This window comes from Struthio camelus, chromosome 5, assembly GCF_040807025.1.
Source record: "Struthio camelus isolate bStrCam1 chromosome 5, bStrCam1.hap1, whole genome shotgun sequence".
Lineage (NCBI taxonomy): Eukaryota > Metazoa > Chordata > Aves > Struthioniformes > Struthionidae > Struthio > Struthio camelus.
Genome location: NC_090946.1, coordinates 33,682,501 through 33,709,932, shown reverse-complemented (window position 1 = coordinate 33,709,932; position 27,432 = coordinate 33,682,501). Strand labels below are relative to the sequence as shown.

Sequence of the window (27,432 nt, the reverse complement as noted above, 5' to 3'; positions counted from 1 at the left end):
TCTCTTTTTAACGTTAAAAGGAACTGTTTAGGTCCTATTCCTTTAGTCTTGCTATCACTAACAGGTACTTTGACAGGGTTTAGCCATGATGTTAGGATAAACAACAACAACAAAAAAGGTTAAGTTTTTGCTTATTAAGTTGCTAATAAGCAGGCTCTATTTCCAGCTTTTTAACTCAATCTGCTTCATGAAAAAGCTACAGAGATTCCTTAAATATAAGGATCATTATTAAAAAAAAGCACCCCACAATTTATTGTGCAACCAAAACCTCTTCCTTCACCTGGAGCAACAGCAGCAAGACAAAACGATTTTTAGGAAGGCTGAATCTCTCAGTAGTACTTGACTTAAAAGTCCATTCCTACCATCCCGGCAGGCAGAGCTGCCCAAACAGGATTAGGAGAATGACAGGGTACAGAAGGCCAGGGGCAAGCGAGAGAAGGGAAAAGAGGAGAGATGAAAACAGAAGCTTAACAAGACCACAGGCCTTCCAGAATGAACTTGTATTCTGGCATTCATAGAACACAGTCTCCAGTTCTGCACAACACAGAATACTGTGCACAGAAGCAGGTTCAATCAGCAAGGTACTCATTAGGAAGGGATGAGGTGGAAAAAAAAAAAAAAATCCAAAACCATGACCAATAAGGGACATCATCATCAGAATTAAAACACTATTATAATCCAAAAATAAACATGCCTTGAGAATTCACACGCAAATTCATTAGTTTAAAATGCATGGAAGGCTCACACAAAAGCGTCATGTGAGATACTGTCACTTCTCAAAGTATAAACATACCACAGAAAGCTCAAACATACCTCCATCTACTTGATAGCTACTGAAGAAAATTAACGTGATAGCCTTCTTCATGAACAGTGACAGAAATCTTCTGCATAAACGTTCTCTCGCAGAAAACTTATTTTCCAAAACACGTCACTTACCATTCATACTTTTTCATATACTAAAGCTACAACTCTCTTGAGCTGAGGCACAGAAAAGCTCTACAGAGTAAATACGACCATCTTCTCTAAGGACAGTTCAGTTTCATTCCCATGAGGAATGGGATTTTGGTGCAAGAACAGCAAGAGTCGTTTCCAAAGACAGTTATTCTCAATTTCCTCTTCTTGTGTTAAAGCCCATTAGAAAATAAAGCTCTTAATTATGAAGAAGCAGTCTTCAACCCTAAGTATTTCTAAATTGTTCATTTATACACAGTTCGAGAAATTGAGACAGAAAGGAGAACTGAAGTACATATTCGTACTGCTTTTATTACTCTGTAAAAACAAAACTCATATAACCCAGATTTAACAGATGAGGAATGAGATATGGAAAATTATGAACGTCTAAAATAAGTCTGATACAAAACTACAAACTGTGTTCTTTTGCTATACTAGTACGGTTACTGCATATTACTATTTCTATCAGGACACGTCTGAGTTTTTAACCGTGCAAAACGTAGTTTTAGACTTTAAGAGCAGATAGAAACACAACAGGCTTCAAGGATAACAATGGTATGGATGAGGACACGAGTACTGGAAACACTTGTATTAAGGACTATGCAGAATTGGGCTACTCAGGACACTTGATATAAGCACAGATATAATTCAGGTACGTTTCAGGATAGACAGAACCCAGACAAGCCTTAACTTAAACTTAAAGCATCTCTTTTACTGTAATCTCACAAGTATAGCCCCAAAACTAGCATCCCTTTAATGTGTGGTTTTACTGGAGGAGTGGATTTTTTACTTCCTCAAATCACATTCCATAGTGATATTTTTCAGGTCTTTTAGTGCGGGAAGAGAGTACTATGACAAGATACTACCAAAATGGTTTACATATATGGAAAAGTTGTTCAGTTAATTATAGAAGCCTCACATCCATTCTAAGTATTAGCAACTCTCTTAACGGTCTTTGAAACCGGAAAACATGAATTTCATCTAGACTGAATACAGGATCTGGCAGAACGGATAATCGTGTCAAGATGGCCCCTCTCTTCTTCACCTCTTGAAGAGGTGATGAATTCTTACTCTGCTCTGATGTTTAGAGACCCTGAAGACACCATACACAATTAAAGAGAAGAGAGTCTAAAAAACTAAGCACCTGGAACTCGCCGAGGCAGAAGGCTAAGGTAAACCACAGATTAACATGTCCCAGCACCAGAAAGACACTATTCACGTCTGTTGCTAACAGAGAGACACAAGGCAAGCACCAAACGTATCAAAAATTTGAGTGACTGCATGTGACTATTCCTTTCCAGTGTGTGTGAAGAACACACACTCTAGTATAATAAAATGATGGACTTTGTACATGTAGTTAAGTCTAGAGTTTGAAATACTAAACTGGGAACAGATCCCAATAGCAACGTACCACAAACATCACAAGTGAACGCGCACTCAGCCGCAAAGTAGTAATGAGTTAAACACTGATCGTAAGAACAGTATTTCTTAAAAGCAAAAAGATGAGAAGCACGTTTAGGTATATCTCAGGAGAGAATTATGTGCATATGCAGTTTGGAGTAGAGAGGAGCTGAAATACAGATCTTCCTCTCTCTCCTCATGGAACTGCACAAGTATGCCACGCTGTCTGCAACTGCGTAGCTAAACTTAAGTCCTACATTTGCACCAAAGTGTGTGTTATTGGTTTTTGGGCTTAAGTCTTTAAAACAAGAACAAAAAAAACGCCCAGTTTTTAAGTCCCATTTTCTCAAGCAAGCCACTGTGGTACAATACAAGTTCTCCACAAACTTAACCAGGCTGCACAGCTCTTATTTTAGGTACTCCTGAGCTGAACACGCGCTTGAAGAATGAGTGGTCAAGTCCAAGCCTATTTAAACATACGTATATAAAGCAGGGAGCGATGGGGGAGGGGGCACAACACTAAAACCTGTCATGAATTGTGATTCAGTGGAAACAGGGATTGCAATTTTACCTGCGGTACACAAGGTCTTACCTCAACCGTTTCAACTGTCCACTCATCTACCTGTTCCTTCTCACTACTGCTGAACTGAGTCTCTGCCATGAATTGTCTGTTTACATACTAAAATAAAAATAAGAAAGGGTATGAAAGTAAAAGTAAGTGGCATTAAAACTGTACAAAGTGACAATCTTTCCAGTGAATAATACCTCAGTTGATTCAACTTCAGTTGGCTCAGTAAATTCTTCTGCTGCATCAGGTTCTGTAAAAGAAAAAATAAACACACACACACTTTCAGTGAACTAGCATATTACAGACCTAAAAGATATTAAGGTATTAAATTAAAAAAAAAAAAAAATCTTCCCCCAGTAAAAGTAGAATTTGGAAGAAACCTGATGCATTTGCAGCAGTCATTTGCTTTAACAAAAGCATTAAAAGTGGTGTTATGGACAATTAGTACACAGGAGCGCAACTAGATATACGAACGAACAGAGGTACATTAACTCAAGTGACATTAATACCTAACACTGGAAGCTCACTATACAGTAAGGAAGGAGTTGCCTCTTGACACACCTTCAAAACTCAGGGCGGGCGGAGGGGAGGGAGAAATCGAGGAGGAGGGGTAATACAGAATTATGATCAGATCTTAAGTTAGAGCCTCAATATTGCTGCCTCAATGAATCAAGCATCTCTTGGGCTCAGAAATAAACCTAAGATTACAAGGTAGAAAAAGAACCATATTTCAGAATGCATGAAATAAAGACATCAGAACGTTAACAAAAAATTAAGCGATAAAGATACCCTAAGTTTTTTGTTTGTTTGTTTGTTTTGGGGGGGGGGGGGGGGAGAGAATCATCATCTACTTCTGCTATGAAGAGCTGCATTCAGTTCCCCCAAATTCCACCTTCCTCCACAACACAACTCCACAGGGGAAAAAAAAGAGCAGAAAAAGAGCAGGAAACTTTTCTTCAAGTTTGTTAGCATATTCTTAAATTTCTTCAAGTATGCACAAGAAACTCTTCCCTTCTAACAAAGGATTAACCGGTGGAATCATTGCAAAGCAGAAAAGGTTCCCACGGAGTAATCAGAAATTTTATCTTTCATCATTTTAAATAGTACAGACAAACCAAATTTTGTTTAGAAATCATAACATTAAGCTCTACAGGAATCTGAAAGAATTCGGAGACAAGTGGTTTTTGCACTTAAATTGCATTTACAGTTTAATCATTCTGATTAATACCGAAAGACAAGTCAGCACAAGACCACAAACAACGTATTAATCACAACCGATCTTCGTGTTCTTACCAGCTTCTGCTACAGGATCTTCCACTGCAGGTGTGGGTGCTGTCTCCTCTTCCTCACACAATCCATTCTGATGGTTATGGGTGCTATCAAAGTAACTAGTTTGAAGAATACGTTCAACAGTCTCCTTTAGAGCTTTATCTGGGAAAACAGAGTAAGTTTCAGACTAATGGTCACTTAACCTTAATTATCTTTTTCTTTCCCCACAAAGATCCCACATGTCTTATTTGCTGGTAAACTGCTGTTGCCCCAAGCTAATCACAGACACTACTGTTCTAGAACTAGTATCTATATTATTACATCATAAAATACAACATCATAAAATAGATCACAAAAATTTGAAGGGCAAGGACAATCATAACACTATAACATTTTTCTAAAAATCTGTGAAATATTTCAAAGTAAGGTAGAGTTTACCAATTTAATTACCATACTTTTATTACTGCTGTGTCAAAAAACCTTTGGTTGCTCATTTTTGAGCTTGTCAAGTTTAGGAGCCCACCGAAGTTTTGACTGCAACTGAATTTTTTTGTAATCTACATAATGACTTTATCCAAAAAAAAAAAAAAGAAGGAAAAAAGAAAAAAGCTTTAAGTAAATCAATTCCTTATAGATCAACCGTGTCAGAATAAACACATTTACAAAAGAAGTACCTTTGTGGGGTTTCCCCCTCCTAAGGTAAGTGGCTCAGAACAGGCTTTGTAAATGAAATAAGCAAAAGCTTGCACTCAGTGCCTCAGATGAATGCTGTAGATTCTTAATCCAGAACAAATCAGTACAGCCACAATGGCAAGGCAGTATTACTGACTGTCTAGGCCAACAAAAAATAAAAGACTGAAAACAAAGATCCACGAATCCACGTTTGGCAAGTGATAATGCTCATTGTTTGAATCAATAGACACACATAGAAGAGCACAGAAATACAGTAAAATTAATCCCAAGTTATAGGACAAAGCAAAACTGCACTGGCTGCCAAGGACATCACTAAGCACTCATCCCGAGATCCAGACACAATACTCTGTGCAACTTAATCAAGTAACAGAATGACTGGCTCCCTAAGGAGCATATATCCTCTCTCTCTCCTGGGAGCTACTCCCACACCTTCCCTTCCCTCCAGCTCTTCAAAGATACACAGTACGTATCGTCTCACTCTCAGCAACGTGACTCCACAAAACGTGATCTAACATCAATCACGTGAGGCTAATCTAAGTCCTTGTAAAAGCAAACATTAAACAAAAGGTACTAACCCGGTACCCCACCCACAAAATCTCATTTTAACAGTATAAAAAAAAAATTTGAAGATTCCTATTCTGGCACAAACAAGGAAAATCCTATTACCATTAAGGCCATATTACGTTACAATCCTCTGTATGTTACTCCTTAGTACAGTTGCAACGCTATCGTTCCACTTACTATGAAAAAGAATTTAAAAAAAAACAAAAAACCAAAAATACCTCTTTCACTCTTTCAACATCTCAGTACTACTATACTGTAACAAAGATGAATTAAAAAATAAGAAAGGTACCCATTTTACCTACAAAAATTATAATCTTCCCTAAAACTTCTCTTACTTCCAACCAGGAGACTTTAAAATCCCCACAGTACAAAAAAGCATATCCTCAGGACAAGCTATATTTGCAATAAGACATGATGATTTAGTCTTTAGTCACGTTAGTTTGATAGCATCCTACAATTTCCTAAATATTACCTTGTTGGACTTCCAAAACAGCTATACCTATGACAGAAATAGTAAGCCCCTTGCGCCCCCCACAACTGTGTTCTACTTATATTCAAAGCATATTTTTCAGCATACAGAAAAGTAACTAGAATTGTAATTTTAAGGGGACATAAAAACACTCATCCTCCTTTTAAAATAGGGCAAGAAAGAATGCCCTCCCTCCCCTTTCTTTTTTTTTTTTTTTTTTTTTTTTTTTTAAGAACAAGAAGGAGACAAGGGAGTGGAATGTTACACTAAATAAGGCGGTGCCAGTTTACGTATCAGGTCCTTTTACTGACAAAGCTCCCTGACCAGACACAGGGAGACAGGTTTCCAGAGAACAAAGAATTGCTACTGAACACCAAGAGCAGCAGAATACTGCTAAACTAGCAGAAACAGACTCAGGTAAGTACTGAGTAATGCTGTCTCAGTAACAAATACCCAGTGCAGTAAGTTTACACTTCCATAAGTTATTGTTAGAGTCCAAATAAGGTCCAAAATAAAGTAGCTACTCTAAAATAAACTATGATGATATTCAGCAGTCAAAGCTCTTTGATATCAGACGTTGTATCTAGCATAAATTTGGTGTGCTGTCTCTTAATACAGAAAATATACTTACAGGTTGTTCCACAAACAGATTTTTCCTTCCCCTCCAGCAAGTCCCACAGGTGAACAGATGCTTGCTCATACTGCTCATTTAACCTCAAAAGTAAACAAATAAAAAAATTATTAAGAAGAATGTAACAGAAGTCTTACTCAAGTCTTTACACGATAATGGGACAAAAAATACCATTAACAGATTGATAATTATAAAGTACTTTACTGTAAGTCTACCTCATGTTCATGTCCCGTTCCGGGTAAACTAGCTTGTAAAAGTCATCCAGCATTGTCAGTTCCTCCTCTGTCAGTACCGGTACTCCATTTGATCCCTGTTTCAAGTCGTTGCGTACTTCATCATCACCCAACTTGTCCAAAATAAACTGCAATTCTAGTACAGTCTTTAAACGTTTCTGCTCAGCTTCTTCTCGCATCAATTGTTCCCTGCGAGCCGTCTTTTTTATTGTTTTCTGGATCTGCTCAAAATAAAAAAGGAACTTTAAATTGCTCTGCCTTGTGGTGAACTTAGGAGGAAAAAAAATTTAGGCTTGAAACGTCTTTTATTGGTAAACAGAGACGGATGTTGCTGTTGAATTGCAACTTATTAATATAACATCAGAGCAGACTAACTCGTGAAATAAGAAGGGTATCTTTTAAGCAAAGTCAAATGCCTGCAAGTAAGACAAACTTTAGAGTCACAGCCACAGATCTGGAAACATTTGGATCTTGGTCATATTATTTGAAGCTTGTATTTCTTTTCATGACTGACAAATAGTTCAGTAAACCACCTGTAGTTACAAACAGTGTTTAAGGTTTCAGAGATGAAAGCATTACCTGAAACAAACCCAGCTCGGTATTACCTGCTTCCTTGTGAGTTATTCTGTAAAGTCCTAAGTAATTTTTACCTAGATAAAAGTACCAATAGTATTAAAAAAAAAAAACAAACAAACACCTTTTAAAAGCAAACATCTTGGCTGTTTACAACTTTTGGTTTCCATAACTCAAGTAGGACATACAGCAATTAGAAGAGAAGGGCAACTCAGATGATTAAGGGCACAGAACAACTGCCATATGAACAGAGACCAAAGTCTCAGGCTCTTCAATTTGGACGAGTAAGGGTGATCCAGTGATCCAGGTTAAAAAAAAAAACAAAGTAAAACAAAACAAAACACACACACAAAGGCCAGCAGACAGGGCGAACAGGGTGGTTATTCAGTTATTCATCATATCCCAGAATGGTAGGAGACATTCATTGAAACTAGGAGATGAGCTTAGAATAGATAAACAAAAAAAATTCCTGTTTCTCACATACTGTGGGAGAGAACTTACTAAGTTTTTTGCCACAAAAGGCTGGGAAGATAGTTTCAGCAAGCTCAAAAAGAATTCAAGTTGTCCATGGACAACAGGTCTACAGATAGATACTAAAGGGAACAGTGAGGGATCTGCTCACTAAGATTCTCCATTAAAGGATTGTGGCTGCTGGAAGGTAATGGATGAGTGACAGTGATCAGCCTTGTACTCGATCCAGTACCTTCTACTACCGCTGTCGTAACACTGGACTGAATTGTCTCCCAGGTCTGAACCCACAAGTCATTACTTATGTTCTTATTCCTAATCTGAGCACCTAGCATCCAAAATACAGCTTGCTCATTTTGTAAGCACAGAATATTTTAATCTTTTTAACAAATGTAACTTGTAATAGTAACTTTCTCTCTCTGAAACTGCTGTTTTGAGGGGGGTTTTTTTTGTTTCTTTTTTAAACAAAAGCTTGATATTCAGGTCAGCTGTATGAAAGCTAACTCCGATTAGGGAAAAATGCAAGAAAGTTTGAAAGCAGAGGATCAACTTATTATCCCGGATTCACTAGTTTCTCTCAAAAAATCAGCTGACCAAGGACACTAAATTTCAGAAGAAACCTGTAAGAAGAAAAAAGGTCTCGGTTACTAGCTTTCCACACACATACATGGAACCCTAATGCAAGACAGGCAAAGAAATGGCTTAAAGGCATACAAATGTACAACTGAATCAAAGGTAGAGAGTAGCTTGTAACGTGTGGATGCTGATGCCCTGGAAATTACCACAGTCTGTTCATAACCTAAACACATTTGTTAGACCAGTGTGCTGTGCTACACAATGAAATCCACCAATGTTACTCTTCTCTCTATAATTCATTAACTCTATAGCATTAATGCATTTAGAATTCTCCAATTCTGTAGAACGGGTTCAGCTTTCAGCTTGCCCCTGGGTTAATTCTTCTGTGCAATGTAATTGCAGAGGTCTACAGTGCCATGTTTTGTTCGAAGCTCCTGGCATAAGAAATAAAGTCAAGCTGCTCATATAGCCAGAATTGCCTACCGCAGTTTTAAAATTTATTACACCATTATGTTACATCCTTGATGAAACAACAAAGCAGAAGAATTCCTGTTTTACTAGTATGCAGTAAACAGTCATGAAAATCTTATAAACCTTGAAAACACGTCCCATACTGTAGTTTCACTTAATTTACTGTTATTAAGATATAAGACAGCAAAAATCTTGAGAAAAGGACTGTACGACATCCAGTTGCTGAGACTTGATATCCTACTGTCATACAAAGAAACAAAAACCCTTAGCCTCTTACCAACGAGAGGCCAGCCTGTGAAATCACTCCTTTCTTTAAAAAAAAAAAAAAAAAAAATTACCACTGGCAGTAAGTGGCAGTATATAATACTGTATTACAGTTCTGTTTCACCATGAAACTGTTGTTTCAAGAGTTATATTTCGCCAAAGAAAATACACTGTTTCTGTCACCACACCTTTACGTAGTCTTCAGAAAAATTTTTTAGAAAAAAACTTCAAAAAACCTTACATCAACTAGTACACAGTCATGGAAAACAATCTAACACACAAGACATCATGAGCATTTCGTCTTCTGTAAACAGAGGCTATCGAGTATTATCTAGCACCAGTGAAAGACAGACTGAAGCTTAAGTGCTCCTATGTAGCTGCTAGCCCACAATGGACCATTTGCTCTTTACTTACATCTTGGCTCAGAGCCATAAAACTCCTCTGCAGTTCTTTAGCAAATTCCAGATTATTTGTCACTTCCTGATACTTTGACACTGCATCCTTCAAAAAAGAAGAAAAAGTAACGCATCACAAACAGAACAAAATATATACAAGCAACTTCCCGCATATTTAGTTTCTAAGCAAGACAGCTGTAAAGGTAACCACTCCTGAATGGGACTGCCGCAATGATGTGCCAAATTTTGATTCTCATTGGCCAAAACACTGCATGAGACTTGTACGTGTCTCTAAGGCACGTAGTTTCTCGGATATTTCAGTTAGCACAAAAGAACCAAGGTGATTAGTTATGCCTTGACAGATGAAAAGACCACATGATCCCAGGGAAGCAGCTAATTCTTGTAATGTGAACAGCTACAATAGTTCAATAGGATACTATTGGTACTACAATACTATTGATACTACAATAGTACAATAGGATAGATTTTTTTTTTCTTAGCCCTTTCATCTGTTGAAAATCGTCAACAAAACGTCGTTGCTGATTTCCAAGCTTCTGGAAATCTCTGAAGTATTAATATGCATGTTTGGATCATACAACTGAATTTATATTTGCTTCATATTTATTACAACTGGAAAATGGCTGTTGAATCAAGCTCTACAATAACCTACTTTTAAGAAATAGCCTCAATAAGGAGGCTATATATGCAGTACATCCAGCATATATAGAGTGCCCCATCTGCTGTGCTGATGGCTATGATACGCACACGGGTATGCCTTATTTTCAGAATCCTTTAGAACTTGGACTAAGCTACCTCTCTAACCAGGCGGCATGGTATTTAGAAGTTGCCACCAAGTGACTAAGCTCCTTCAGTTCTCCCCAGACATGTTTTCTGAGAAGAAAAGGAAAACGTCCAGAAACTCTCAAAGGTATCATACTTTTTCAACAGTACTGGGTTATAAAAGCACATCAATTTTCACTGCAGCTTGTTTACAAGCTAACGTCCACAAAGTATTACAACAAATTCCTCTACCTATTCCTTCAGCTTCTTATTAACAGAACAGAGATGTTCGAGGTAATAGGAAACTGAGGTCAAGTCACAGCTCTTACACAGTAGCTTTTAAAAAGGGGAAGTGAAAATTCATCCCTTCCTTCTCCACTATGATCAAACAAGTTAACAGAGATCTGGATAATGTTTTTTTTTTTCTTTTTACCAATTGATCTTGATTTAGACGTTCTCCCTTATTCATTCGTTCCTGGTAATCATCAAGTTTGCTCTGGAAAGAAATAAAAATATTGTTATGAAGAACTAATAAAAATTTGAAATCTTGTTACTTGCTCTTTTCTACTTGTCCTGGCTCACAAAATTATGAGCCATGACATTATAATAAATAGTCTGCAACATAGTACACAAACATGTAACATTCATGTAAAAACAGTATTAGAGAAAGGTTATCTTCCGGGTTTAGAAAAATGTAAACTTCTCCAAGAGACAAATATTCACATCTGTTTTATTCTGATCACCACAATACATCTTCACGTACATTTAAATTCCAAGGAACTACTCATTTCTCCTAATGGGGACAGCAATCTCAATGCACATTCACTTTAGCCTAAACAGCAAAGAGCTAAACTCAATCCTGAGTAAGAGCTTATTATTGCTGCATCACTGCAAAACCAAAAACATGACTGGAAACAAACTCCTGTCACCGCTAACGAGGTTCAGAGCTATAATTCTTTGTACTTGTATCAGTTACCATAAAGTCTTTAAGAATTTAAAATAGTTTCCAATCTTTTGTGCAAGAATGCCTGCCAACACAATTCATATGAATAGCTTTAACATTTTTTGTCAGAGAGCGCTAAGATTTTTTTTTTTTCCAGGAGGAGAGACTGTGAGAAAGGAATAATTAGGTTAGTTTTCAATTAGTTTTCAGTTTCAGGTTTCAGTTTTCTAATCTGCTTCCCTACACAACTGCGCAAGACACCGACATTAGCTAAAAACAGGTAAACTTACACATGCCTAAAGTGACAAAGGATCTAAAGCATAAGTTTTAAGGGCCTTAGAAAAGGAAGCAAAGTTTACAAGGACAACAGACCTAAAAATTAAACGCTAAATTTTCAACATTTCTACAAGATGATAGACCTGACCATATTTTTATGAAATTTGCCTTGGTCTCATTAAAATGACTCCTTTATCATTATCTTCCTAATATAGAGCAACAACAAAAGGGAGAAGAAAGCAAAGAGAATCACTTCTTTTTAAATGTAAAAAATTAAAAACCTGATGCAACCCAAACCTTTTAGAGTTTGTATTTCGAGAATTACTTGTTACTGAGTGACAACGTTTTTTGCTCTTTTGGTTTCAGGACATTTCAGTTAAAATACCTTGCTCATTTTTTTTCTAGCTAATTCACTCTCTATGCCCAATCTTAAGAGCTGAGCAGAAGAGTTCAGCATATTTTGGAAACACTGAAGTCTGTGAAACAGTTTAACAACTAAGCTTGTCTTACAAAGTATTTGATGCCTAGCACCATCTACTAAAACACAAATCATAACCACATTTATATGACGTGGTCTTTTAGATATGTCACCTAGAGCCAAAACAGTTTCTTTCTTTGAAAAATCTCACAGGTTAGATTTAACGCTTGACTACTTCATCTTCGAGTATGTCAAAGCTAGTAAAGTACTAGTCAAAGGACTAAGAACTACCTGAGCTCCAAATAACGTACTACCATTTGTACAGGTATTTCATGCCGGGGACAGATGCTAACAGTGTAACAGCAGCCAAATGCAGCAACCGCAGTTTGAGATAGATCAAGAAAATCGGCCTGAACAACATTCAGTATATTGAAAATCTACCACAACAGGAACTAAAGGCAATTTACTCTTACACATGCTGTCTCATTTTAGAATAGGTGCCGCCATGGTTGGACAACCATAGCAGAAGTACCTTTGGCGATTCAAGAGATCCTAGCTGAAGATCAAAAGACAGGATAAAGAGCTCAAACATTTCCAACGCTCTAGTGCAAAGCCAGCCAGGTTAACTGAAGCCTCCTCTGCTTAAGGTGGCTTAAGTCCTACAATAAACTGGCTTTACAGACAAAGAAGTTTTAAGTTCTTGCTTGCTCAAGCCACTCGCTCCCATCCTGCAGATTCATTCCCTTAGTCAGACTGGTGCAATTGTTTATGAGGGTCCACAAAAAATGAGACTGCCAATATGAGCCCGGTTAAGCAGTGTCTACAAAATGCATTAATAAAACCTCAAACAATTTCTGTGATCTAGTTTCCAACATAAACCCACAAACAATCACAACAGAAAAAAAAAAAACAAAACAAAAGGACAGAACACCGAATTCTAGAACAAGGCTACTTACGTCAGCTTTGTTGAAGAAAATGCACACTGCAAAATTATGCTGCAAAAGGCTCACATAATCCTTTTTGCTGGCTAAGGGCACAGGGGAGGGAAGAGATGAAAATACCCTAAACTACTGTAATTGATTCTGCATAGTTTTTTCAAGCAGCCTTACTTCAGCACTATGTTATTTTCAGATTAAGCGTATCACAATAACCTATCCAGATAGTGCATAGGTTTTTCTTAAATGATCAAGCATTCTCAAGGTCTAATGTAAATCTTTCGTCCACTTGGTTTTCATTCGGCTATATCAACTAAAAACAAAGGGTAATGTGTCTATTTTAGCCATTAGGAATAGCAAAGAGTTATTCCCATTTAATTTTTCTTCTCTAAAAGCATCCACATTCCTACTGCACAAGGTAGAAGATAGAAAGCCCTTTCAGCTGCAATGCAGGAAATAAGCAAACATGTATTTAGTTAATTATCACAAAGATGTCAAGTGCCAAGTAAGCATTTTTCTGCAATCCGAAAGACAGTATAAGATCAAAATACGGCATTACACAAAAATATTAATTAAGCGTAATGCTTTCCTTGTTAATCTGCATTGTCAGCAGCAATACTGCTGTAGAATAACTGCAGTAAAACTCCTGCTTAGCAACCGACTGCAGTGCCTGCAAGAAGTAAAGATTCTCTTCTTTTTACTCCTTCTGCAACTTCATCCTTGCTCGTCTTGCAGGATATGCATTTTGAACGCTAGTTTTTTTCCGCTGGTTTGGCTTTTAAGTGGCCAAAGCGAGCACATTAATTTTCTTTTAAGCAGCTCATGAGTCAGCAGCCTCCAGTCCTGCAAACAAGAAGCAACCACTCTTCAGCTCTATTTCCCCTGAGATTCCTGAAGTAATCTGGAGCTCCCTGGAAGAAAAGCACTACATACTGGCTACGTGTTGGGGGTGGGGGTATGCTCTGTGTCTTATTTTAACAGGTATCCAAATATCAAGTTACTTTACGGTAACTGATACTTCCCCTCACGTTCAAGTCCTCATTAACTTCTCTAACTGCCTTGAAAATGTCAGCCTAAAGGGAAAAAGTGCAGTTACATTACATTAGCTTCAACAACAATACTAGTTTTAAAAATCCCTGACCACTCAGCTGTGCTGATACAACCATTCATCGTGCTATACTTAAACTGGATCACTGGAATCATCTGAGTAAAAATAACCCTTACAAGAAAGGGGGTCAGAAGCAGGAGAGAAGCACTATATTTAACCAGATAATTTAAACTATATCGTTTATACCAGCTACATCTATGCAACTGTACATGACAAGCTGCAGCGTGGAAGGGGAGAGGGCAAGCTCTTCAGCCAGCTTAAGTAAACATATTTTGTAATGCACATTTAGTAATTGGGGGGGGGGGGGGGGAACAAAACAAAACCAAACCCCCCCACACACATACAGGAGTTATAAATCAGAAACGGCACATATTTTCTTAAAAAGCATTCAGCAATCAAAAGAAAAAGCAAAATTAGAATAGTGGTCCTGCACATTTCCCATGAAAACAAAAGAAAAGTCAAACTATGACACACAGTTTACTGATGTGTTTTCCATTTGCACATTCCAATTTATTTGCCCTCCAATACCATTCCCACACTAACATCAGCTTAATTTATCAGCAAAGACTGCTCAAAAGTGATTAAAAAACCCCAATTTTATTTTTCCGCCTTTTTTGAAGAAAAGATAAAAACACTTCTGAAATGGCTTCAGGAATGAAATCAGAAGTTCAGAATCTCTCTCTCAAAAAAAAAAAAAATATCATTGTTTTCACATTCACTATCTGGATGCAGTTCATATTAACTTCATCCCTAACAAATGTCCCAAAAAGTTTTTTCAGTCTTGATTTATACTCAAAAAGGCGCGAAAAAGTGTTAACATTAATACTTCAGAACATGAAATACTTAGGTACTCAGTTTAAACTGAAATCATTTTGAATTAACAGTTGTAAATATTCTTGGTTTTTTCCCAAATATCTGGGAAGTTTTACAGTTTAGGAAAAAATATCTCCACACTGCACTAGACAGTTTTTAAGGGAGTCAAAAAGCAATACCAATTCCAAGCCTGCAGTCTCACAATCAGCTTAAAACCAGAAAACAATGATTACAAAAGGGGTATTCTCCCCTTGCTCATCACACATTCTTAACCCTCCCCACGTGCCAGCATGGATGGCCACATGGCCAAACTGGCAGCTGGGCAAGGAACCCAATCCAATCAACCCGCTCCTTCCCAAAGCGATGCAGAACTGTATGGTACTGGTGGATCTTTTAAATGTGAAGGAATCTTCCTTTTGAGCAGAGCTACAACTCAGATGAATTGACTACAGAGTAAGAACTTGCTTATTTCAGTAACCTGTGATAAGTCACAGACAAATGAAACTCCTAAAAGTTTTGGTGGCTGTGTATGTATGCTCTCTTTTGAAACAGAAATACAGTATCATCTGTGTAAGCGCTATGAATTAATAGGTAAATTGTCTACGTTGCAAGAGATCTAAGTTTTTTCTACGCATTGTATTCCCCTGGTAAATGGGATCCCTCAACAACCACAAGTGAATTCTAGAACACAAGACAAGGCTTGCCTTTGTGAATAAAAAGTTAAAAACAAGTATGCCCTTTATATCACCTATCAATACAACCCTACTTTCATTTTCGTTTCATAATACTTAATCTTTTGATTGCCCTGCCCCCACTACACAGTGTGAAAACATCACCAGCAGTAAAACATTTAACATGCTACCCCAGAGCACTGCCCAGAAAACTGGGTTCTCTGAACGCGTTTTTTCCAAAAGAAATGGAAAAGCATCAACCAAACCTCAAAGCAGCACCTCAGAGACTTAAAAAACTAAATGGTCTCTCCCAGCTCATAAGAGTCAACATGACTATCTAGTTAACAAAACTTGTTGAAAGAAACAGTTCCCATGCTATGTAAAACAGTTAAAAACAAGGCACTAACAAACACGAAGTAATTTTACATATATACACGCTTGGTCTTTAAGAGATAAAGGTTAGTTTCCCAAAACTGCTATCAAAAGAGGTTTCAAAGAACATTCCAGACTTTCAACAGACAGTTTCAAACAGATTTCACAATTCCTTGGTCTCAAAATCATGCTTCATCCTCAAAGATAAATTTGGAATAGCCTCATACCTTCAGCTAGCACAGATTGCAATTGACTCTTCTTAAGTAGTACTTGCTTTTAAGTCCTAAATTAGCGTTCTAAAGGAACTAATTTATGTATGTGGGAGAAGACAAGGTGAGAAAGGAGGTAATAAAACAGTCCCTTCTTCAAAAGGGAGCACATTACAGTGATAGACTGTAACTGCCTGTGATTAGCCTGAATGTACCCTGTGTTCCTAAACTGCTACAGATTGCAGAGAGAAGACTGTTGTGCCATGCTGATAACTGAGAGTCAATTGCTTTCATCCTGAAAGGACAGGACACCCACAGACGGCAAAAGACAACTAGCCCTAGGACTGACCTTACACTGTAAAGCAAGACAGCCCCATTTTCAGGGCAAGCTATTGATACAACCAGTCTTCCCAAAGAGAGGTTCTGGATACATTAAAGAAGCTTTCAACATCCAAGTAGCCCAAATAATGGTGCAAAAACTGTAAGAGTTTTGCTATTGTTGGGCAACTTAAAGAGTGCGCTTCTCTCCTGTTACCACTAGCTACGCCTAGCGGAACAGAAAATGGACCTTGGCATTTAGTAGAGATTGTTAGCTTTTTCCTATAGAAAAACCTAACCCTTTTTTTTTTTTTTAAATAAAATAATAAAAAGCAGCTAGACAGTTGTCTCAAGTCAGATCAACTTGTATATACACTTACATTCCATTCCAGTGAAAGTTCTTGTGCAGTAACGGTAGAGGCAATTTTTAAGTATTAATTTTTCAAATCAATCAGGATATCTCCTTCACTTATTCAGGAATTCAAAGACAGGCTCATAAAACAATAGCAGCTTACGTTACCAGCTACAAAGAAAATGCACCATCTTTAAAACTGTGAACTGAATACATCAAGCCCAAGCTCTGTCAAGTAGTTTAAGCGAACACATTTACTTCATATTTACAGTTGCCTAACAGTAATAGTTGTGATCCCCTGCCCATACCTTAAGATCGATGATAGCAAACGAGAGGTTTTGTCCCTCCTGCAGAATATTTGGTTTTAAAAAACTGGTTTTACACAGTTCACGCTATATTAAATGTAAGCTGTGAAAAGGAAAATCGTTTCTTCTTCTCCGCACTGTACAAAGACGCATGAGTTTGATCGATACTCAGTCAGCTTTATTTGGGAGGATTTTTTTGTTTTGGTTTCTTTTTCCTAAAAAAACGAAGAAAATGTAGGTCTTATCTGAATATTTTCTTATAGGAAACTTGGGAGAGCTAGTAGGATTTTAATCTCAGACACCTAACAAAAATCCAGAGGAATTCATACAGCTTTGCATTCAAACAAACTTGCCATAAGATATTCAAGTTGGATGCCTCTCTGAAGGTCTTGTAGAGAAAACTGCCATTCAATTACCACTCCCCTCCCCAAATCTGGTCTACTAAGAAAAGAGGAAGAAAACAGGATAGCACTCCTGATCGTTTCCAAATGTAACAAGGCAAAGGGAACGCAGACATTTTCAGACCATGTTTTTACATACGCTCGTGGACTGTAACTCAATCCATCCTGACCCCCTAAAACATAAGCCACGCTTGTTGTTTCCAATAATTAGTTCACTTTTAAGAGAAGAAAATGAAAGCGTAAATAACAATTTAGCCTGTCAAGTCAAACTTATATAAAAAAATTAAAGATAATATTTCTAAAACTAGTTTTATAGTAAGACTTAAAATTTTGTACTATTTTTGCTAGTTGCATCATTTTATCCTCAGAGCTTACAAGAGGATATAACACCAGATAATTTACTTCAAAATGCCTAATACCACTTAAGAGCTAAGCTAGCACTCCTCAAAGAACAATCATTTTTCATTCTTCAGAAAATCTAAAGAAAATCTCAATCTTTTTCTTTGAAAAGTCAACTATATTTTTATATTTGTTCTCAACTATAAAGGTCTCCAAGCCATCTCTACTAGCCTTCTTTATCAGCTCCTGACAAATAAAGAATTAGATGTTCAACTAAGCAAAAGTTTTCTGCGTGATTTACTGAATTTTTCACCCACTTCTCTCTGCACGGTATCCAGTATGATTTTACTTTCTGGATGCAAAAGTTAAAAAAAAAAAAAAAAAAAATTAAAGACATTCTCATCAGAACATTCAAAACACAGAAAAATGAATTGGCATACTTAAGTAGTAAAATTCTCAAGTAACACAGAGTAGAGATGCCTGTAAGTATAGTAAGCTTTGCTTTCAGGATCCTAAGCATGCAATGTCAATGTTCTCCTTATTAAAGGATGCTGCTTTACTATAGAGGCGGATGATTTCCCCTCGAAGAGACAGGATCAAGCCCACAAATGAGCAATTCTACATCAATACATAGAGAACAATCTTATCTTAGGGTGTTTACATGAGAGCCCTACTTCAGCAAGCTTTCAGTACTTTTTTAGCATGTCAGACAACAGAAATCTTTGAACCTTTCATCCGGGTGTCTGAGAGCTAGCTAAGCACACACTACCTAGCTTAGCGCACACACTACCTAGCTTTTCCAAGCACACACTGCCTAGCACTTTGAGCACCTCAAAAAGAGATACTCAGAATAATTTTCATTCAAGATCTTCTTTCAATAAAAGCCATTTCCAGAAAAAAGGCACTTCATTCCCTGTATTCACTTGCTATGACATCATAATTATAAAAAGCAGTGACAGCAGCCACAGACACATAACTAAAAAAAAACTAGGGCTTTCATGAGACAAACACACCCCTAATCTTCACCCTGTTCTGTCAGAAAATAATAGCCTTCCATACATCCTTCCATCTTAAGATACTTCACATAGAAGTTGACCAAAAAGTCCATTCAAAAAGAATGAAATGGCTCAGCCAGGTATAAATTAGGTGTAAATTATTTATTTTTAAAGGTAAATAAAAATGCTACTAGAAAGGAAAGCTGACCCACACACCAATGAAACTGTGCTTATCCGCTTTATTTCTTCCAAGTACAGAATAGATCAGAAGACTTTTCACCTTCCAATTTTAATTTTCAAAACATACATTTTGAGCATCCTAGAAAGCTATTTCTGGAGGATTTTTCTATACATTAGACATGACACTCATTTTGAACCTTTCACACCATTTTATTTTATCCAAAGCACTTAGGGGACATATTAAAAGATTTTTGCATTCCTTCTCAACTTGAGGATCAGTATTTTTGTGTGTGTGAATGTATGCATATTTTAATAATGAGTTTAAGACAGTCATCTATATGCACCTATATGTACTCAGACCAGGACAAGAACCTATAACTCCAAAACTTAAAGTCCCTGGCTTGTCCTTTTGGTTTTGCTTGGAAAAAAAAAAATCCACTATCCATTTTTTAAGTGGGAAACCACATTGCACACACATTTACAGATACAAAGCAACACCCAGCTTGCTTCATTTGTAACTCAGCTATACTGCCTAACTCACTGCTGATATTTCTGCCTCCTAAAACACAGGACACTAGCCTAGACTACCGCTGCTTAAAGTGCTAGTTTAGAAAAAGGCCAAATTCATAAATAAGAAAAACTGTAAAAGGGCAGTGAAGTGGAAAAAACAGATTTAGGACCTCAATACAGATATGAGGTTATTTTTAACACTCCCAAATTTTAGCTTATTAACATACCAGCTTGAAATAAGACTGTAGGTAACACGTATTTTAGTGTTTAACTCCGATGGACACTCTGTGCTCTGTGGGCTAGAAACCCTTCTGTGGCTCGAACAACACCGAGCTAGAGCGGGGGCCGTATACACCGAAAGTAACCACAGCACCCTTTTTCCCTGCTGTCACAGCTCGAACCCTCTGAGGACCACGGATCTGGTCGCTGCTGTACCTATAAATAACTCCCTGAGGACAGCTTCCCGCTGAGCTGAGACTCCCGAGGGGGCGCGCGTAGCCGCAGTGAAACCCCGCGGTGGGGCGCGGCGGGGTGGCCGGCGGCCCCCGGCTTTGTGCCGGCTGCTCGCACAATGCAGTTCCGCCGGCGGGGCCGAGGCTCTGCCTCTCGCCGCCGCCATGTTAGTGCGGCTTCCATGTGCCCGGGCGGGGAGGCCGCCCGGCGCGCCACAGCCCCCCACCCCCACGCCGCGCGGCGGGGCCGGTGCGGGGCAGCGGGAGGCCGCCGGGAGGGGCGGGGAGGGGGGGGAAATCGCGGGCCAAACGCAGCGGCCGGCCGGGAGCGCAGCTCGGCCGGGCCCCGCCGCCCGAGGGGAACAAAAGGCGGAAGGCGGCGGAGTGTGGGGGGGGGGAAGCCGCGTCTCGGAGGGTCTCGCCGGGACACGGGCCACGCGGCGGGAGGGGGCGGCAGCCGCGACCCCTCCGGCCCTGCCGGCTGCCGGCAGCGCGTGGCAGAGGGCGGGGGCGCGCCGGGGGCGCTCCGCGGGGCCGCGCAGCAGGGGCGGCCGGCCCGGGGGGCAGGGGGACCCCGGCAGGGGATCGGCAGGCAGAGCCGCTCGCCCTTCTGGAACCTTCCAGCGGGCGGCCCCTGGGGGCGACGCCGGGAACAACGCGAGCAGGCCGCCGGCTCCTCACCCCAGCCAACGCGGCCGGCACGGCACGGCACGGCACGGCTGAGGAACTGCCCTGCCGGCCGGCGCATCGCCGGCACAGGCGAGACAGAAGGGAACAGGATGGGATGGGATGTTTCCCCGTCGCTCCGAGGTAGCCCACCGCCAGGGCAACCATCACCAGAAGGCGGAAGCTCCCGGGGGGAGGGGGAGGTGAGACGGGCGGGGAGGAGCGGGGCCGCGGGGCCCGAGACCCACCCCGGGGTGGGGGGGCGGGGGGGCAGAGAGCAGCACCTTTTTTTTCTCCAGGTTGCGCAGCTTTTTGTCGATCACTCCCAGGATCTGCTTCATGGCCTCGGTCTGCACCGAGGTGATGCTGCCGCCCGATGCTGGCGGGGCGGCGGCGGCGGCGGCTGCTGCTGCTGCTGCCGCCGCCGCCGGGGCAGCCTCGCTGCCCGGCACCGCTTTCCCGCTGTTGCTGGCCATAGTGCTATTAGTAGCCGAGGGCATCTCTGCTAGAGAGAGAGAGAGCGCGTTACGGGGGAACGGGCCGCCGGCGGGGACACGCGGGCGGGCGCGCACTCGGCGGCTTCCCCACGCCTAGGGCGCGCGCGCCAGCCGCACCTGCCGGCGCGCGCCCCGCCGCCCCCCTCCCCCCGCCCATTGAGCCGGCCGCCGCCGGGCGCGCGCAGGGCGGTCACGTGACGGGCCGCCTCGCGGCTCCCCCCCCCGAGCCAACGGTCATCGCCCGAGCTCGCCCTCCTCCCCCCCCCCGCCCCCCGCCGGTGTCCGCACGGCCTCGCCACTCCCCTCACCGTGTGCGCGAGTGGCCCGGGGGAGGGGGGGGAACTCAGTGCGCTGCGCTCTCGCTACAGGAATGGCCGCCTCAGCCGACTCGGGCCCCGCCGCCTGCGCTGCTCCTGCTACCTCCGCACCGAGCGACTGAGGGGAGGGAGCGAGAGCGCGCACGCGAGCGCGTAAGGCAGGCGGCGCGGGAGCGAGCAGCGCGGGGTCCTCGCCGCCCGGGAGTGCCCGCGGAGAACGCCTGAGCCCGCCCGCCCGCTCCGGCGCTCGGCCGTGCCCAGGCGGAGGAGGCGCTTGCCCGCAGCCGGCCTGCCCTTCGGCTTGCCGCCCGCGGGTCCTTCAGGCGCGCGCCGGGCGCCTACGCGCGAGACACAATAGCGAGGCGGGGCGGCCCGCCGCCATCAGAGGGGCCGCGGAGCCCGGGCCCCGCGGCGGCCGTTGTGCGCGGAGCCGCGGCCCTGGCTGGCGAGGCGGAGGCAGAGGCCGGCCGCCCCCCTCGCGCGGTCCTGTCCCGCGGCGCCCGCTGACACACCGGCGGCGTCGGCGTGCGTGGGGCAGCCCCTGCCCCAGGCGGGGGTCGCGCAGGCCGGCGGCCTGCCCGGGGAAGGGCCCCTCGGCCGTCCGCCGCTCCCGCCTCGCCGTGGGCGACTCCCAGCCTCAGCCCTGCTCCCGAGCCCGCTCTTTGCCTGCTCCTGCCCTTAAGGCACGTCCCTAAAGGCGGGAGGGTTCCCTTGAATGGCGTGTCACAGCTGTCAGGGGGCCTTAATAACCGCATTTCGGTCCCCGAGAGACAGTTGCCCTCGCTCGCCTGTCTTACCAGGCTTCACCTTAACTGTTCCTGCGTTTCTGTGGCCCAAAGCTGTGCAGTGTCCCTGCAACAGCTGTGTGCTGAACCTTCACCTTTAGGCTGACAACTAATAATATCAATTTTTAAAAAGGTACTGATATAGCATCTGTTTTTTTGTGAAGCAAAGGAAAACTTCACATGACCGTTACACCTTCTTTAATGAGGAAATGAAATGCCACTGGCTGTGGCCGGCATGGAGCCAAATAGCATTGAAAATATTTCAGTCCGCTGTCTTTTTGAAATCAATGGGAGAAATACTTTGGCAAGATAAGGCCCCAAAACGTGTTTTTAACCGTTACCTCAACTCTGTTCTTTAAACTCCTTCTTGGCCTTTGTTTTAGACTGTAGTCATAGACCAAGTACAAGCAATTTGTGTTATTTTAATGTATTATTGTTAGAATATGAACTATCATGACGTTCTTTCTTAAGACAAAGCAGTCTCAATTTGAGGAGAAGCCACAGTTGCACCAAGGCGTGCGTCATACCAGCCTGTGCCAAAAATTGTAAGTTTAAATATCCCTTGAGCCTCTCCGCACCTTCAAATTCAAGAGGAAAGTTTTGGTTGCAATACTGGTTAAGATCATATTTTTATCATTTTGTTTTGCTTTAAAGCAGGATCATTCTTTGATCTATCTTGTCAAGGAGCCACACAATCAATTACGTGACACAAGTGAGAGCCGTGTCTTCAACTGAGCCAGCCTAATGGTTCTCCACTGCAGAAAGGAAGAGGACTCATTACCCTTCCTATCGTCACCAGATCCCTTATACACAGTCCTTTCCCTTTCCTTGTTCCCATTCTGATTCTTGTTTCTCCATGAGTTAGCTGCAGTTGATAACCCAGCAGAAAACTGCTTTCTTTGACCTCATGTTCTAGTAGTTAATGTGTGAATGATTAGATTTTTCTTTATTCCATCTGTAAACATTGCTTCTTAAGCTTCTACTTTTCTTTTCATGTATGCTTGCATTTCACATAAGATGACAAAGCACTGAGCTGCTATCAGATTATTTGCTTTCCAAATTGCCTCTTTGCATAGCAGATTATAGGACAAGTGTAATAAATCATCCAACTGCATATATTTCAGTCGAATAAATAAAGTATAAAAAAAGCCATCAAATATTGAAAGTAATTCCTTTTTCACTACTCGCCAGTAATGTTTTGTTCTTGCCATTGTATTTACAAGATTTAATTTTTTATGTAGTTATTTATTTCTTTATAACCCTTACAGAACAGTTGAAATTACCTTCTTCCCAAATCAGACGCAGTTTCTTCATGAACATTTGAAGTATACTGAGGCCTTTTGACCATAAAATGTAATACTTAAATAATATGGTATTGTTTTATCCATTGTTATTTATTTCTACTTTTTCTTGCTTTGCCATTGCAATTCTTTATAAGCTCTGGGAACTCAATGGCTTAAGTACATTTTTCAGCCAAGTCACAGGAGCTTAAAATCGTTTCTACTCAACACTACATTGCTGAAGAACTCGAAAACGGCCATAAAAGTTACAGCAGTGGGAGGACTGGTGACAATGAGTTAAAAAGTCATGTTGGACCACAATAAAGCCCATCTCTTGACCACTAGAGAGATAGTTATCCTTAGTGGGAGGACATACCACTGAATGGCAAGTGTTCATGGTCTCAAAAAAGAAAAAAAAAAACCAACCCCCCCCCCCACCAAGATAAGAATACTGCTCCTGAGATAATTACATGACAGTTATTGCATCAAAACTCTTCATAATTACACCAGATGCCTTTCTGGTTAGTCAAAGATGGAATTGAGACTATTGCTACGCTCAACGTGCTAAAGCATAAGAAAGTATTCTTACACAGAAACTAAAAGTGGAGGACTTCTATATTATACTATTATACTAATAAAATGAACTTATGTTCGATATCAGACTAATAAAGTAACATTTCTGTGTATAACATGGGATAAGCCTTGCTAAATTCATTGAACAATGAGTTACTATATAATGGCAACTTTACCAAAGGCGTCTATCATCATTGTACATAGCATAATCCACTTTTGGTACTAAACTACAGTTAAACCTCTTTGATACCAAATCCCCAAAACTTTCAGTAATCTCTTGGAGTGGCCTGGGAACACCTCATTTTAGGCAGCAAATGTAAGCAGAAGCAGGCCTATCTAGGCCTAGTCTGCATTAACTTTAAAGTTAAAATTTCCGTATCTAAAATTCACTCTGAAAAAAAAAAAAAAAAAAACTTTCATGCAAAAATTGCACTGTGTAGTCAAGCTGAGATTTGTCCTCTTAAAATATATGTAACAGTGAATAGGCCTATAATTTTCAACAGGTCATACTATATTAATCTACATTTTTCATACCATTCCTTGAGGATCAGTGACCTCAAACGTATTATACCTCTGTGCCAACAACACTGATGAACTCCTGATAGAAAAGCCTGCATAAGAATTCCTCACCTTCAAGGGTGAAGGAGTTGAGACTTCATCCTTTTTACTTCAAAGGAAGTGTTGAACCACTTGTTATATAGAGACATTTCCGTGAGCAAGCTTTACTGTGGTAACATCATGCCCTATCGGCAGACCAGTTGGCATGACAAACTTGTAAATAGCACATAGGTCTTTACGTTTCTTTGGGATAAGTATTCCCTTACTTACCTTGTGCAGGATGACCTCCCTGTAGATCATTCAGGCCTCTCCTCCTTTGACCTCTTTTTTTGTTAGCTCGTTGGATGGAATCACACTTCTGCCTAATTATGGTACAAATCAAATCATCTTATTTGTAGGGAGCTGGCTTTGTATTTCATGTTTGCAAACTGTACAAATGAAGATGAAATCTGAAGTTACTGATTTTGGAGTAGCACTTGCTTAGTCACTGCAGAAAGGCAAGGGAGGAGGGAAAAATAAGTCCTACTGAACAGTGAAAGCCTAGGTTGGACTTCCACAAACCTGAACCTTCAGACCACAAAATTGCACAAGGAGGCCTCCACCTCCCTACAAGCAGCATGGAGACAGATATAGGAGACATGTAGATCTGCTCTTTGCTCTCCAGTGAGACTTCTCACATGCTGTCCTTCTCTGGGTTTTCATTTGTCATTATTTTACATCAGCTGTAATTGCAAATTTGGAATACATCTTTTCTGTGTTTCTCAGTTTCCAGCCCTTAGAAACGCTAATGGACAAAACCAGACAGGTGTATTAAAAAACAAAAACAAACAAACAAAAAACCCCTTAACCAACCAGTGGCACAAAAAAAAAAAAAAAGGAGGAGAACGGTCTTACACTTGCTGGTGTACTTCTAATCAGGGCTCAAGTGATAAATAAATATTCTGTAGGGATATAGAGCCTCCTCCGCTGTGCTGCCACCTCAGACAGTTTCCTTGATCCTCCCTTATGTCACTGTAGTTGTTCTCAACACAACCTTCCTAGCCCTTTCTATTTCAGATTCCCCTCATGCACGGAGCTGCTTAGGTAATTTCCACAAACTCAAGACCTGCCCTTCCCCATGAAGATCCTGCACAGAAGTACTAATAGCCCCCTGCTCTGCTGTTTTTCTCCAATAAAAGAAATTCCTCTTGCCCTGTTTCTTGAGAACTACTTCCAAGCAAGAGCGAGGTCTCAGGTTAGTTCCTTGCAAAATCCAAAGACAAGCTGTGTCTCTGCAGCTCCGTCTCATTTGGACCATTCCTGTCAAGACAGTGCTAGTGTCCTGTCTAGGCATAGGTGCCCCTATCTCCCCAAACCTTGTACCCAAGCTCCGTACCTTTCTATCTTCTCATTACCCGCTTCTCCAAGGCGGAAGCCAATCCTATGTCTCCCCATCTTTCCCACCCTGCTTTTATGTACTGTGTTTTCCTAAACCAGCAATTCTGACCCATGCATGGTATGTCGTTTTCTCTCATTATTAGCAAGTCTGCTCCCTATTTGTATGAAGCAACATAATTTTTTATGACTCCTATTTATTTATTTTTTTTTTCCTCCCAGGAGGGTCTATAAGGCTAAAATGAAGGCTAAAATTAAGTTCTATTGCTTGCATTTATCTTGCACGGATTTGTTGGTCAGCTGGTTGCCTGACTGAACTCGTTGGATGTTGAGACTGAAAGTGCCGCTGAGAACATGACTGTAAGAGAACAGGGATAAAGAGGTTACCCAGCTTAATTCGAAAAGCAGATTCTAGTCCACTGGCAAAACACAGAAGATAAATACCACCAACCTGTATTTCCAGTTCCTAGATTTACTATGCTGGGCTTATGTTTAGAAAAGGAAACAAACAAACAAACAAAGAACGTTGTAACGTAAAATGAACACATTTAAACTGGACTAATGAACAAGGAGTCAACAGTATCTTCATTTGCTTCTGAGGTTACAAATTTACTTTTGAGAGCAAACTGTATCTGTAGCAATAAAAACCTAGAGCTTAAATTCTGTTCAGAAGTAGGGCAATGTGATAATTTGAACTTTCACCCAGATTTACTGTTTTAAGATGGGTCCAATCTGCGTATTTCAAGAGCTGGAGTTTCTACTGCTCAGACGGTTCTAGAAAGTTACCCATCACTTTGTTCTTATCTAGGTTTCCTTTTCCCAAAGGAATTTGCTCAGAGAAGAGAAATTCCCATTCTATCTAAACCCACAGGCTGACTAACTTTTCTTAACAAGATGAAACTCAGACAAAATAAATGTCTCTTTGAATAAAGATTAAAAGCTCAGCAGATGTTTTTATCCAAATAAACCAAAATTACAAGTTTTATATAAAAAATATTAAACATTAATGTGTCAGCAGCAAGATCAATAACATTCAAAAGATAGCCTGCTGAGGAAGAATCTGATCAAGCATATCTGTATTTAACATGCTGGTTCTAGAATCAGCTATTTGGGTTCAAAGGAGGTTAAACAACAGCTAATGGAACATTTATTCAAAATTGGCATAATTCAGCAGCCAATACTGCAAAACATTGATTAAACAATAGATTTGTCCATATATTAATTGATGGGAAGTAATTGTAAAACATATTTCTGTTTCTATTGATGTAACACAATTCTTTGGCCCTTTTACCAAGTAATTGCTTACAAAAAAATCTTCATCTTACAGAACTAAATAACTAGGATAGGACACTACTTTGCTGCATAAGCTATAGGCAAAACATAAATCAAGCATTTATTTTAATATGCAAAGTTCACACATAGGAAGAAAGTAGGTAGGTCATACATACTACAGAAAAGGTTCTACACTGGAAAGTAGCT

At 40.7% G+C, this 27,432-nt stretch overlaps 1 protein-coding gene and 1 long non-coding RNA gene across 3 annotated transcripts in view; one reads left to right on the top strand and one right to left on the bottom strand.

Annotated features, from left to right (window-relative positions):
- CAPRIN1 (cell cycle associated protein 1) overlaps positions 1-21,696 on the bottom strand; it is a 35,750-nt gene extending 14,054 nt beyond the window's left edge. Inside the window, exons 1-9 of one of the 2 annotated variants that reach the window (XM_068945441.1) lie at positions 21,375-21,696; positions 20,854-21,074; positions 10,740-10,802; positions 9,546-9,632; positions 6,762-7,000; positions 6,547-6,629; positions 4,214-4,351; positions 3,118-3,170; positions 2,945-3,031 (exon numbers count right to left, since the gene is read on the bottom strand). In XM_068945441.1, coding sequence (XP_068801542.1) covers positions 2,945-3,031; positions 3,118-3,170; positions 4,214-4,351; positions 6,547-6,629; positions 6,762-7,000; positions 9,546-9,632; positions 10,740-10,802; positions 20,854-21,069 — 966 coding nt within the window. In that variant the 5' untranslated portion in view covers positions 21,070-21,074; positions 21,375-21,696. The remainder of the gene's footprint in view (positions 1-2,944; positions 3,032-3,117; positions 3,171-4,213; positions 4,352-6,546; positions 6,630-6,761; positions 7,001-9,545; positions 9,633-10,739; positions 10,803-20,853; positions 21,075-21,374) is intronic. The other variant, XM_068945440.1, reaches the window with a different exon arrangement.
- On the top strand, positions 20,436-23,322 carry LOC138067460 (uncharacterized). The gene is made up of 3 exons (XR_011141440.1): positions 20,436-20,713; positions 22,640-22,713; positions 22,823-23,322. It is a non-coding gene; the product is annotated as an uncharacterized lncRNA (long non-coding RNA).
- The last annotated feature ends 4,110 nt before the right edge of the window (positions 23,323-27,432 follow it).